We start from the raw sequence: 15,000 nt of genomic DNA, 5'->3' as shown, positions 1-15,000 counted from the left end.
TGGCGTAATTAACACAGTCGCTATTGTGATGGAGTGTAGCCCCAACTCTAAAAAGGCTTTTTTGGGGGGGGAGAGTGGGGGGTGGGGTCTTTCAGGCAAAGAGAGCAGGGACAGCGCGATTGGCTGGACACGGCGTTGTTTGCATGCAAATGTGATTAGACGAAGAGTAAGATTTCCAAATGTCATCATGGGGACAGTTGGTGATGAGATTTTAATACAATTGCGGCGTGGAAACAGTGCTCAGGAGCCTCCTTCTCTTAACCTCTCTTCAGCAGTATCGTGGTGAATTATAGGCGGCGGATGGGTGCTCTGTGCAAGGTCACTGTCTGGTGTACATCCCACCAAAGCGCGCCCCCCCTCCTCCCCCGTTCGCTCTTGTTTTTGTTTCCCCTTCTAGAAATGCGACGAGCGTGAGGGGTTAAAAAACGGGGGAATGGATTTAATTATGGAATGAATGGAATTATAATGCGCCCGCAGCAAGTTTTCCTCCTTATTTATTAAAGCAGCTGATGGGCCAGGTTTGATGAGCCACTTCTGGCATAATTGAGTCATCACACAAAGAGGCTTCCTCGCATTCAGAGTGGTTTTATCAGCGGCAAACAGACCTGATTACTGGCAATTACACTCTGATCTAGGGGAGGAAGGAGCAGAGGGGGGGAGAAAAAGAAGAAGGGCGGAAACGTGCAGAGGGTAACTTGTGTGTGTTTATAGTTTACCCCGGGAATAATTTTCACATTCATTTTACATGCTAAGTGTTTCTGTTTATGTGTAATAAAGGGCGCGAGATAGACGTTTTTTACTTTCATATTTCCTTGTAATGAATGTTTGGCGACATGGGTGGTTTGATCTCATTTTGCCATGGAACGTCGCGGGGGTGCGAAATTTCCACGCGGGGCGGGACAAAATTCTGCGATGTAGCGTATTGTTGTTTTATACGATACAAAATACTGCTGATTGCCCATTCCAGTATTTTTACCCTCTTCCAATCGAAATCAATAAAAGGCTAGCAAGTTGCAAAAGATGTCCCTCAGTGTTTGCGCTGTGGTGTAGGATGTGTCAAGTGATTATTTTTTTTTCCCATCTTAAGTCTGAGGAAGAACTGGTCAGCACTGACATTGGGAAGTGTTAAGCAAGGTAAAGACATCTGACAATCAAGTCAAAATTGAGTGGGTATCCTGTGGTGTAGGGTGAGTGATTTTTCCTCCCCGAGCTGCTCAACAGTCAGGACGTTGTAAATATTGAGACGCTGTACACATACCAAAAATCGGGTCCAATTGAAGAATTAATTTTTCTTACTTCCATTCAAATGATCATTAGATTTCTCTGAGAGGATTATCTGAATCAATTATCATGCGGTGTGGGGTATGCTAAGAGTGTTTTTTTCTACCCTCACATTTGCTCAGAAAACGGTCACGGCTAACAATGGTAACCGTTCAGGAGGTACGGACATGCCAAAAATCAGGTCGAACTGAAGACGTTTTTCCTTCCTTCCATTTAACTGATCGTTGGATGTCTTTAAGCGATTATCTGGATCACTTATCCTGTGGTATGGCATGTGCTAAGAGTAATTTTTCCACCCAGCCCCATCTACTCAGAAAACAGTCACGGGTAATGTTAACGTTAAGCAGGGTAAACACATACTGATAATCGGACCTGATTTGAGCATATTTACTCTTTTTCAATCAAAATCAACAAAGGCCCCATTGCCAGATGTCTCTAAAAGATTATCCAGAGTAATAATCCTGAGGTGTGTGGGATGTTAAGTGTGATTTTTTTTTCCACCCTGATCTGCTCGAAAGTCGTGTCTGACAATTGGAAACGTAGGGTACACACATACTGATAATCTCACCTATTTTGAGCATAATTCTTCTCTTCTGATCAAAGTAGGAAGAGGTCAGATTGTCAGATGTCTCGAAAAGATTATCCAGATTGATTATCATGTGGTGAAAGGTGTGTCCAGAGGGATTTGTCCTCCCCAACTTGCTCAGAAAAGCAGTCATAGCTGACAATGAAAAACATTAACATGGGTACACATGTACCGATAAACGGACTGATAATCTAATTTGAACATTATTCCTTTCTTCCCGTCAAAGGCCTGATTGTTGGATGTTTTTGAAAGATTATACAGACACATCCATCCAATCACTCCTAACACACCCGACACCTCAAGATGATCCTAACCTATTAAGCAGGGTTTTTTTTTCCCCACCACCAATCCGCTCCGAAAATGCACCGACAATGGTAACCATTGAGTAGTGTACACATACACTTACAATCTGACCTCATTTGAGCATTACTCTTCCCTTCCGATTAAACTCAGCATTTTCGGATGTTGAAGAATCATGATCCAGAGCGATTTTCCGGTGGTGTGGGATGTGTTGAAAGATTTTTCTGACGCTGATCTGCTCGGAAAACAGACGTGTTTTAACACGTTCAATATTTCCGATTTGTGTAGCGCTACTTTTACTGTGTGAAGATTGAAGCCAAAATTGTCCAAAATGATCACTGGTGTTAATTCCCAAAATCATTTTCGGATGTTCCCAGAATGGTTAAGACACCTGTGTGCAAGAGCTCTTTCACCTAAATGATAAGATGATATGAATTATAACAATGATTACTGTTGGATATTTATTTTCCAATTAAAAAAAAAAAAAAAAAATAATAGTGAATCACATTTTCCAAAGACGGCAAAAGTGTTTTAGTGGTTGATTTGGGGTAGAAAGAGAGGAGAATTCAGTTTTTCAAGAAAGCTCTGAAATAGAAATAGAGCGCCTTAAAGCACTTCCTCATGCTGGCTGCTCTCTGTCACATTTAAAGTCAGAGGGTCGGATGCATTTTTTAAGCACCCTAATTGATTTCAAAAACAGATGGTCTTGGATATCAACTAGACATGAAAGGAATTGTTTTCTAATCCAGTGTGTATTACAAGTGTCAGATTACATCGATTTTATTCCAGACCAAGCCACCGTATCGCAGGTAATTATGACGACCCATGTATTGGTCTGCTTCATTTCGCAACTTAAAACAACAGTGCCATAACTGAGACTTCCACACGATATAAATTTATTATTTGTTTGATTGCTGCTGTACCATGTGACTCCAATCCCTCGTGTCCACCCTCAATCCAAATCGAAAATTTCTGTGACGGCAACAAAAGATCAGATGGCTGCAAAGTGATCTCACGCACCTTTTCTTTTTCCTCTTTCAGTGGCCAAATTGGATTCATTGGATTTTGCCATTTTTCATTGACATGCGAATGATTCACCCAAATCGTTGCGCAAATGAAGCTCGTGGCGAGATTAAAATCAACGCGTGTTCACGAAGTATAAGCAAATTGTTTTTTTTGTTTGTTTTTTTTTTTAATCCAGAGAGCGAGAGTTTTTCTCCAAAAGATGGAAATAATGTGCGAGCATATTTATGTCATCATCTTTTCCCCTTAGTTCATTACTCATTTCAATTTGGGCCGAGAATTGGCACTGCAACTGAAAATTCGATCTCAATATGATTTCATCCAACAATGCTTTCTGCGACTAAAGTCCTTCAATTGTACTGAAGTTATCACTCAATTTAAAATCCCGATCATCAAATGAAGGGAGAATGGTGGAATCATGATGATGCTCTATGGCGTCGCGATCTCGGGGAATTTGGCACCACTGCTTTGAAAGCATTTCATTGACCACAGCATGCGAAATTGGCTTCATATCGCTCACTTTTGTTATGTGGGTTGCAATTTGTATTATAAACTGATTTACAATCATCTAAAAGACTTTCTAGGCCCCTTTGAGCACATTTAAGATCTCTCCTTCACTAATTCTAAGCATCAGGAGTGGGCAATTTGGGGACAATATTAGATCACAATATTTTATGAGAATTAGTTTGATACTATTTTTGCTCCACAGACATTGTCGTTGGTGTTAAATCTTGAAATTAGCAGACACGTCCAAGAGAACAGCCTCTCAGCTCTCCTGCAAAGTGTTTGTGCCTTCTGCCAAAGAGGACTTTCATATCGTTTTGCTATCTTATCCCCTCTCCAAGACAGACAAGCTTCAATAAGAGGACAGCGCTCCCAGAATTCTTACCAGACAATTAGGAAGCTGGCTCACCACGACAGCTTCAATGATTTGTTCTGATGGCATAACTACAGGGGAAACTTGTTATTGGAGCCAGTTAGCAAGCGTCCCAATGAAAGAGTCAGATGGTGACACCTTTGCTGCGGTGATTTTGGCAAATCTTGTCATGGCGTTCCAAAGTCAGTCCCTCTAAATTGAGTTCATCTGGAGCCGGACCACACGGGCGGCGCCGAGTCCAGAACCTTTCTTCTGACATCAGAGAGCCAATTGCTCATTTTTTTTTTTGACCACATATTCACTGCTTTTAGTTCTCCTGTCATATGAAGATCTGCTATTTTATTTGCTCATTTCAATCCAATTAATGCCGAGTCTAATAAAATTTGTATCTTCTCAGCGCATCAATAGCAGAGTGGATAGTAGACCCTTCTGCCAAGGCACTCTCAGGCTACTTGCAATCTTTGAATGATGTTGTGAACATGCTTTGCCTAATTTGGGGACAGGTGCTCGGGGAAAAAGAAGTTCCAGGCCCCCGGTGTAACAATGAGCTGAGTAATCCTGCCCAAAGAGCCTCTTTTTTTTTTGCATGAATGCCACCAGGTGGTCCCCAATTGGGAGGCACATAGGAGTCGTTCCGCTTAATCCTCCCCCCCGCACAAAAGGCAGGTCTACCGTGCAAAAAGAAGAAAAGTTGATGTTGGACACGCTGCCTGTGAAAGGAGTCAGTGATTTCTAATCAGATTGCACTGAAGTGAACAGCTCGCATGGCAGCTGTAGTTTTCCCAGGGTTAATTACCTTTCACTGCGCTCTCTAAATGAGTCAGCTGTTCCTGTCATTAAACAACTCCACTCTAGCTCTCTCTCTCTCTCTCTCTCTCTCTCTCACACACACACACACACACACACACACACACACACACACACACACACACACACACACACACACACACACACAGGCAACACTACAGGGGACATGATGTTGATGTATGTTTATGCCCTGGAGACTGACCATAACCCCGTCCATAGAGTAGCTCAGACCAATCACAACCCCACCCACTGACCTTATACTCGACTTGGATTGGAACCATTGACCCACTTTACAGACGTAATACTCAAATAGAACACTTTAGGCTGAAAAATTGTGTATGTTGCAGGAAAAACGGGAGAGACACTCCCACTCTCACTCAAACACAACAGCAAAATTCACCCTAAATTGTAAAAAAATATATTTTGCTTATTGACTCCAAAAAACACTTAAAATGATTTGTCCCCACATTGACAAGAAAACAAGAACTATAACTTAATTATAGCATAACATGCTAAAGCTAACAATAACCGCACCTCTAGTCTTAGTCTTCACACACCAAACGGCCAAGAGTCTTCACCTTAAAATGTTTATTTCGCTATTTCCCTAAAGTTATATAAGATCATGATTCCCCACATTGCAGAGGAAAAAAGAAGCACACACACACGCACGCACGCACGCACGCACGCACGCACGCACGCACCACACACACACACACACACACACACACACACACACACACACACACACACAATACAGTAAGTATGTCACTTTTTTGGTCCCCAAAGGATACCTCAAAATTCTGACCCAACATTGCAGGCAAAACAAGAAAGACAATCCTTTTGGTTTGAGTACAATCTACAATCTGAGTACACAGCTAATATCGTTGTACTAAAGCTAATGATAGTCACACCAACTATGTCAAGCATCACACTCCAAACCAAATTATAATGCAATAACAATCTTGACCTAAAAAATGTACCAATTTACTGTCTTGCTTTTTGTGCCTATGAGTTACGTAAAATTATGCTTCAAATTTAATTCAATTTGTAGTGAAAACCACACACAAAAAAAGCTAAAGCTAATTCAGTTGAGTTTAAACTAATATTCCCGTAAACCTTTGACACAAAAAACTCTCAACTTTAACTGACTGTTTTTATTTTTTGCCCAGATAGTAGTTAGTCACTAAAGCTAAATATAGAGGCACCTACAACCGTATTGTACTAGTACTTCTTCTCTTCAAATGGTACTGTACTTAAAAATGTGTTTACCTACATTGTCTTACAGTTTGACGACAACCCTACTAATCATTTGCTTTATGGTTACATAAACAGAAATATTCAATCCCTGATACAAGCCACATTACAAAGATTGTTCACCTTAAATTGTACCAGTTTAACTGTTTTGCATTTTGAAGAACAATCAGTCCCCGAGAATGCAGGAAAAACAAGTAGGCATATACCTCTGGGTTTTATTACAACACTAGTATATAAAACAGAGCCCTACACAAAACCTCAAACTTTGATATAACACACACTATTTAAAAACAAAACACCCTAAAATTAACTCGTTTATGTCTTTGGTTCAGAGTCCCCAAACATTTCTTTCAAAAACAAATGAATACATAAATATGGGTCCCTGGATTTTAAGACAAACTTGCAAAATACACTCATTAGGTTTTGACTACAACTCAAAGTCTATCAGCTAAATAACACCATGACGTAGAAAGATATGGGTCTTCACAAACAAAAACACATTCACCTTTGGACTTCACTATAATACTAGCAGCATTATAGCAGCAGCTAGATAATCTGACGCACAACTCAAACTTTTATAGAATCACTCAATAAAAAACACCCTCTAAAGTACCAGTGCATTTCTTTAGCTTTTTGTGCTCAAAGTTTTTATTGAAAAAAATGCCACTGTTTTGCAAATAAATCAAGAATCATACTCTCAAGAGAGTTTGATTACAACTCCAGATGTACCATAACCCTGCCACAACCTTATACTTTGATAAAACACACAATACCAAATTCATCACCATGCAATGCAAACCACCGATATAACACATTCACCACTTCACAAGTTTGATACAACTCTCTCTTTATTGTAAAATGTACCAATTCACATTTTTTGCTTTTTGGTTCCAAAAGTTACATAAAACATATCGGTCCCCACAGTACGGTGAAAACAAGAACCCCAAGCTCTATTTGATCCATTGCTTTTTAGTATTGTCGATGATCACAGAGTGTTGATTAATCACACGATAAAGCATATAAAGTTCAATTTGAATGCAGGTGTATGAGAGTCTTTTCCAAAACAACTTCTCGACTCGAGGGTCATGTTTTATTTCTTCAATGGAGTAAATATAAGTAGCAGGCGCATTGGCATCCATGATGAATGTCGCACACAAACTGTCCACTGGTGACAAAGTTGCGCTCTCATCAATTGGGAAAGATCCGTCTGCTCATTGAGCCGAGTGGCTCAGAACATTGGGGGGGAGTTTGAAGTGATTTTTGCCATTGCACGCTAAAATCCCTTGGCCACCTGGATTACAAACTCTAGTCCTTTAACTCATGCCAGTATAAATCCGTGTTAACTCGGATTTACCTCCTGCATATGAATTCTCAATCTGCGTAAGCTTTGTTTGGAGTGAGTCGAACATCAAGTATTTCAGGCGGCAAAGGATGCCCACTGGTGAATTTGCTATTTCGTGTGTGGTGTGTGCACGTCGGGACTTCAGAACAGACAAAAAAACAAACAAATAAACAAAAAAAAACCAAAAACAAAAAACCTTCGCCCGTGTTTATGACACGCGACAGCCTTCGGGTTTTGACGACCCTGCCGCATCACCGGCAATAAACCGATTCCTTGCGTCGACATTTTACGCGGTCCGTCGCCAAGAAAGATGGAGGAGATGTGGATAAGAAGATCACGATAAAATCAAATATGGCACGAGCAACCGATATCCAAACAATCTCTCTCACGTACACACATACACACTTCTGGGCCTGCACAGTTAAGCCAGACTATTTTGTACTTAAAAGGTTAGCGGGGACGCTTTTTGGGCGAGTTTGATCCGTGCTTGCCAAAATCAGCAGATGGTCCATGAATATGATTATGGGCATCAATAAAAGGAGTAATCTTGAACAAAATGTAAATTTGACTTAAGTCCAGGCTTTATTTTACACGACGGACTTTAACCCACTTTCTGGTGCCACGGCCGAGCATGATAAGCTAATGCACTTCCATCCTGCAAAGCAGCCATCACTGCTGCTGCCACCAAAAAGGGCGACAACACACACCCAAATGGCAGAGGCGAGCAGATCGATCCAAGTGCCGGTAAGATCGATGCCGATGTAATGAGATGGATACTTTAGTTTCAGTGTCTCTCACGTGTCCACGTCACATTTAGGCCAGGACTTCTGACCATCTTTATCCTCATTAGGGTGGTGAGCTGGACCTTATCTCAGCTGGGTTTGAGCAAGAGGCGGGCGTGGTACACTCTGGATTGATCGTCAGCTAGTCACAGGCCAAGTTTGTAATTTATTGTATGATCAAGCTTTTTAAATTGTTTATTTACTCGTTCAGTGAAGGGAATTAATTTTTTTTTTTGTATTGTATTTCCTCAACATACATTACAGTTGAGGGGCGAAATAACTTTTTTTTAAATTAGTTTGTGGAATAATAACTTTGTTTTTTCAGGGGGACAATCGAGAAAAGAACGATCATGTTTGAAGTAAAAACGTTATACCTTCTCGTTAATGGGGGATAAAAATCTAGAAGAGACAATACTGTAAAGTGTATGGAAAATAGCTGATATTTTCTATTTAACTATGAATTTTGGTCAAACCCAATCCCAGGTTTTAACTAAGAAATAAACAAAAGGGGGGAAAGGTCATGAAAATTCAGGCAGATTTAAAGCGATTTGATGACGTCACCACCTTCAAAAAAAGTATCGGTATTGGCATCATTAGCGAGCTTTCTTTGTTCATTTTGAATGTATTCCTTCTGGTATTACCATACGGCAGCAACGAAGAAGGAAGGTGAAACAGTCGTTTGGAAATGGCACTTACTTTGATTTACTTGCACTTGACAAGTACTCCAAAAAACTAACACTCAAGCGAAGAAAATCTCAACTAAAATAAAAAGTTTTCAAAAAAATAAAAACAAACCACTCTAAAAAAATTAATTAAAACTGAATTTAAAAAAAAGTCAACGAAATGAAATAAGAAAGCAACTATAATGAAAAATCCCAAACTTTTATATACTGGATTGACATCAACGCAATATCAAATCTTGCAGTATGACACAACCCAAAACTAAACGCTTCAACTCTGGCAAAGTGCAAGTCGACAACCACCAGCAATTTCACTTTGGCGGATGTGCAACTCTAACGCAGACAGAAATAAGAAAACCGCAGCTCACTGAAGACTGCCAATAAATCCCCCAAAGTGAAAACAAGACTTCCTGAGCATCACAGACACTGACCCTCCCACCATCGACTTCAATCCACCACTCATGCCCCCAAGCACGAACGTGTCAGAACGGCAAGCTCAACTTACACTTTCCTGAGCCTTTGTTTTCCATCTCATGGTGACGCAGCAGAGGAGAGACGGAGCACGAGGAGCGCACTGAGGTGGACTCGCCAACACAGTGCTGTGCATGCGTGTATGCATGCGTGTGTGTCTGTGTCACTCGAAACACCAAGCCTTTTTTTTTTTCAGCCTTTGTGTCATTCACTTAACAACCAATCTCATTAGCTGCTGGGCTACAATGGGCTGAATTATGTTCTGTGTAAATACACCACATGGTGCTCCTCAAGGAAAGGGCTTTTTCATCTCACACACACAAACACACACACACACACACACACACACACACACACACACACACACACACACAGAGTTTCACCCAAAAATGACGACAGGGATGACAACAGACGGCACCTGAAAAGAACAATTACTTTGAGCTTTGGGGCGAGTCATCAACATAGCAATTGCAAAGAGATTGGATGGGCAGAGACTAAGCTCAGAACTTACTATATAGATAGATAGATAGATAGATAGATAGATAGATAGATAGATAGATAGATAGATACAGATAGACATTGTAATCACGCTTCACTGTATCTTTAAAAAGCCTTACTTTGGATTTTCGAAAATGGAGGCCTTAATTAACCTTTAATGTAAATGAGAAACGTTTGATCAAAAATGTCTTAAATAGAGTAAATATGGAATTCTTCAACGTGTCAAGGCTTGGCGAAGGAGAGATCCGAAAAAGTGCAAAATGTCACTTCCTGAAGCCTCAAACTATCCTGCTGGGACAAAAATGTCATACAAGTAATGAAAAATATTGCATAAGATGCGACATAATATGTTGCCCAGAGGGCCCACTCACTCCTCATGGTCTCTTTTAGTGGAAGAGAGATATTTTTATTTATTTATGTGTTGATTTATTTGCATTTTTGCATCCTTCAACCTGAAGATAGCCTGCTGGGGATAAAAAAAAAAAAAAAATTCATACTGGACATCCAAGTAGTTGCCATACAATGTTGAGCCCATATGGCTTGCGGTTACATTTATTGGATGGGAGGTCTTAAAAAGCTGAAATGTTGCTTCTTCAAAGCTGCGGATACCCTAATGCAAAAATGATTCATACATCATATGAAAAATACTGTGACATAATGTGACCTCATTGGACTTACTTTCTCTAATAACATTTAGTGAAAGAGAGGTGTTCAAATTGATCAAAACTGTCTTCAATTTGAGACACTAAAACTGGCAGATTCCTCTTGATGTAAAAATGCAGTTTTGTACAACATATGAAAATTCTCAGCTCCCTATAGCCCATCGGTAAAACGTAACTTTAAGCGATGACTTTGAAAGTAATTTCTGACGATTCTGCCTGAAAAGGCATCCATAAAAAAAAAATTTTTAAAAAAGTAACGAGCGTAAGCACTTGAAGTCATGACAGCTGTCCATAAGCAGCGAGGACATGTCTATTGGCCAACTTGACCCTCATTGGGAGAGAAAACAAATAGAAGAAGAGAATGGTGCAGCCTGGGATTGGCGAGCCTGGTCACTGGAGATTTTCCAGACAAACGGTGCACCCTGGAAGGGAGGGGAGGCGAGAATAAAAAGGACAGGCTCCGAATCTCATTTTAACAGACCGCACACAATCTGGGCTCCCACAGAACTATCTCTGCCTGACCGCTTTCTATTTATCCCTTATCAGTGTTTACCAAGCGCTAGTTTTCTTTCATTCACACTGTGAGGCAGTTCTCTTACTATCAGTCAACAGCTGACACCGTGGAACGGCCTCAAAGGCGAGAGGAAGGGATCAAAACTAAACCAAAGCTGTTTAAACAATACAACAGAGGAAATAAATTCATAAATCCTAATTCTTCCCAGCCCACAAGGGTATAAGCAGATGCTTTATAGTTAGGCCAAGTGAGCCGGAGCGCAGCCAATGAGGTACGCCGCCATCAAGGTACATTGGGATGTATATTTTAGGCCAAAAAAAAAAACAAGGCCGCATCGCAATGGGAAATATGGATTTCATCATTTTTTTTTTGCCATGTCACTCAAAAAGCTCATTTTCTCGCATGTAATTTTTGCGTGACTGTCGTCAAGAAGATTTGTTTTTGTTTTTATTTGTATACACTGCATATATGTGTGTATATATATATATATATATATATATATATATACACACACACACACACACACACACACACACAGATATATCCTGTATATGGAATATTTTATTTTCCACTGGAGCACATACTTCATTTTTGTGAGTCGAAACAAAAGCATTTGGAATCAAATTTGCTTGACTCAAACAAGAAAAAGTCTGAAATAGCATCAAGAATCACCACATTAACGACTGATGTTATTAAAGTCATTTCTTAATTTGCAACATATTCTTGTGCTGCCGCCCAATGCCACTATACCAATAATTATACATCAGCAATACACAGCAGTGTAAAACAAAATATCGCAGGTGTTAAAAACTCCATCCTGACATTAATTGAGGAAACAAAAACACACTCTGGCCTTGTTTTTTTTGTTCCCCCCCACTGGGGGCCACCACGCAAACAACTCTTTCTGTGGAATACTGATCAAAAGTTAAGTCATTAATTACATTTATCCTTTGGCCAGCTGCTCGACAGCAGATGGATCATTTCTGAGACCTCGTTGAATTAAATCCACATAATTCATTTTCCTGGATTAACCAACTGAAGTTGGAGTGGGAGCACGCTGGTCACGGCTGTTTGACAATGCATGGGACAGGTAACACCGTGTCCTTCTGCCTTGTAGAGTCGAAAGAATGAAAGGAAAATCTTTTTAGGGGCCGTCGTCAAAGAGTCGGATTTGGTTTCGTGGCGGCCTTTTTCTTTTTTTTTGCTGGATGGCGAAGAAGGGTACCATGGACAGTTCCTGCAGGCGAGTGCAGGTCACATGGATGCGTTGTTTAGCAACCGACCCGCCTGCACTTTAAAGAGCAAGAGGGGGGATGGGAAAGTGGCAAGGGGTCCAGGGAGGAATAATACCTCTTATCATTGTTTCACCACACACACACACACACACACACACACACACACACACACACACACACACACAGACACGCGCACACAGCCTGGATGCTGCTTGTGTAATTAAAAAGTAAAGAGGAGGAACTTTACTGTAATCTCCAGTACACCACAAAGTTGAGGAACACTCCAGGAGACTCGCCCATTATGTACTTCTGTACAGTTACTTTTCATTAAAGTTAAACGAGTATTCTGCAGGCCAGATTTAACACACTTGTACGCGGGAATAGTCCAAAAACTGTTTTGTTCCATCGCCACGCACTGAAAGCGAACTGGAAAACGCTCTTTTGTTGTGGGCCTTTAGGATGAATTTATCTCTGATTAAAATATCCCGAAATACTGTTTCTTTTACAAATTAATACCTCGCATCTTGCTATCACCGCCGCCAACACAATTTTGTAATCAGCCAAGCGGATATTTGGAGTCCCGACTGCGCCTCGCGTCTCTTATCTGGTCAATGATGAACTTTTCGAAAACGGCATCTGTCCTGCTAAACCAATAGTTGCTGGAGAGACTGTCAAGTGCTTTCTGTTCGCTTTCGAACGACGCCCACGTGCGACGCCAAAGTGTTAGTTTGGCAAACTTTCCGCACAAGTCCTGACTCGAAGGCTATGATCCTGATACAATTGACACGGAAGGCATGAAAACACACATTTTTAAATCTTGGACGGGGGGAGAGGGGGGGGGGGCGATCAACGGCGGCGTTGAAATAAAACACAAGAGTCAATGTTGAAGTGCGGCAGCGGGGCTCAGTGGTCTTGTATGTGCAGCTGTCACTGTCAAAGCCACAGGCGAGCCGCGACAATGCTTTTGTCTGCGCGCACAATACCGACATGTGTTCCTCTAAGACAAGCTTATACTCAGTAACAAACCGGCGATTTTTTAAAATCTACACCATCTCGCGTTATCCGGACCATCCCACCCCCCAAGAAAAGGGGTCACAAAACACTTTGAGCTGTTTAATCTCCCCCTCAAACTGTCGAAAACCTGCTCTGGCTTTAACATCAAAAATCCTCCAAAACGCCACTTTTGTCAGCACATTCAGAAGACGTGAAGAACACACGCACAAATCTCCGCAAGTTTGAAGCACGCCGGCGAGTATCGCGGGCGAGCCTCAAAGGCTTTGGCGTCGCTCGTATAAGCGACGCCGACCACCCTCTCAGCAAAACTACAAGAAATGACACAGAAGAACTTTGAAACCAACCTAAGTGCTGCGATCCCCAAAAGTTTGATTTCCTCCCAGCGATGCTGCTGCTGGTGCTGTTGATGGTAGCTGGCGCCGGTGCGGTGGCTTTGAAAGGTAGTCCCCGGGAATATGACATACTGTGTCTTTGACAGCCTCGAGATAAGCACCTGCGCTCGGGTCTCTTTTTACGTCACACCTCCCCATTCACAGCCCTTCAACATGATGCACATTTGCACATCAACAGCCGCCCTCCACCCAGCTTCCTCCCCCTACCTCCTCAGCTCCCCCATCCTCCTCCTCCTCTTCGCTCTACTCCCACAGCCACACACACACCCATACACACACACACAAAAAAAGAAAAACACAAACAGGCAAGCAAGGAGGCAGATGCACGAGCGCGCTCCAGCAGCGGATTTGTGCGGAAAAACGGTATCACTTACAAGACTAACATTTTGGAATTGCTTTTTACTACTTTGCTGCCGTTATTAATTGTTACAATATTTGGGGGGGATTAGGGAGCGTGCTTGGGCAGCAGAATTGTTTAAAAAAATGCAACAGTAATGCAAGAATGATACTCATTTTTATGTAGTATTTGTACTAATTTATCTATATTTAAAGGCGAAAATACTTCTCAAAACTTTGAACACCCCCATGCAAGCAAGCAGCAGATTTGTGTCCAAAAAAAGTATCACACAAGAAGAGGGAACAATTATGAGGAAAAAAATCCAATTCCAATTTTTCCTCTTCAAAAATTCCAATTGTGATTTAATATGCGAGTATTTCTTAATTTCAAAGCCCTCATATGATTTTCTATGCCCTCCCAACTTAACTGAAAATGCATGTGAGTGCGCTCAAGAAGCAGATGTGTGTGAAAAAGGCAATGCACAGACTCAGACAAGTGCATACTTATTTGTTGTAGTTCTGTTCATCGAATATAAATCGTATATTCTGTACATTATGTATGTATATATATATATATATATATATATATATATATATATATATGTGTGTGTGTGTGTGTGTGTGTGTGTGTGTGTGTCTGTGTGTGTGTGTGTGTGTATCTTGTATGTCACGTCATTTCCGACACTGCTTATCCTCACAAGGGTACAGGGGGGTGGTGGTGCTGGAGCATATACCAGGTGACTTTGAAAAAAGGTGGACTACACCCTGAACTAGTCAGCAGCCAGTTACAGGACACACACAGAGACGAACACCCGCTCACATCCACACCGCCAATGTCATGTCTATCATGTAGATTATATTAAATTGTTCACTTCAAATTAAATTAGTCATTCAAATGGATGGCTATTACAAGAAATAAGTGTGTGGATTTATATATATATATATA

The 15,000-nt window shown here is 41.1% G+C and overlaps 1 protein-coding gene across 5 annotated transcripts in view; it reads right to left on the bottom strand.

Annotated features, from left to right (window-relative positions):
• The window catches only part of st18 (ST18 C2H2C-type zinc finger transcription factor), a 51,762-nt gene extending 37,857 nt beyond the window's left edge, over positions 1 to 13,905 (bottom strand). For 2 of the 5 annotated variants that reach the window (XM_019879215.1, XM_019879216.1), the window contains exon 1: positions 13,671 to 13,905. In XM_019879215.1, coding sequence (XP_019734774.1) covers positions 13,671 to 13,788 — 118 coding nt within the window. In that variant the 5' untranslated portion in view covers positions 13,789 to 13,905. The remainder of the gene's footprint in view (positions 1 to 13,670) is intronic. The other 3 variants (XM_019879212.1, XM_019879214.1, XM_019879217.1) reach the window with 2 other exon arrangements.
• Positions 13,906 to 15,000: the final 1,095 nt, after the last annotated feature.

This window comes from Hippocampus comes, unplaced genomic scaffold (genome assembly GCF_001891065.2).
Source record: "Hippocampus comes isolate QL1 unplaced genomic scaffold, H_comes_QL1_v1.1 scaffold85, whole genome shotgun sequence".
Lineage (NCBI taxonomy): Eukaryota > Metazoa > Chordata > Actinopteri > Syngnathiformes > Syngnathidae > Hippocampus > Hippocampus comes.
This window is presented reverse-complemented; position numbering and strand designations above follow the sequence as displayed.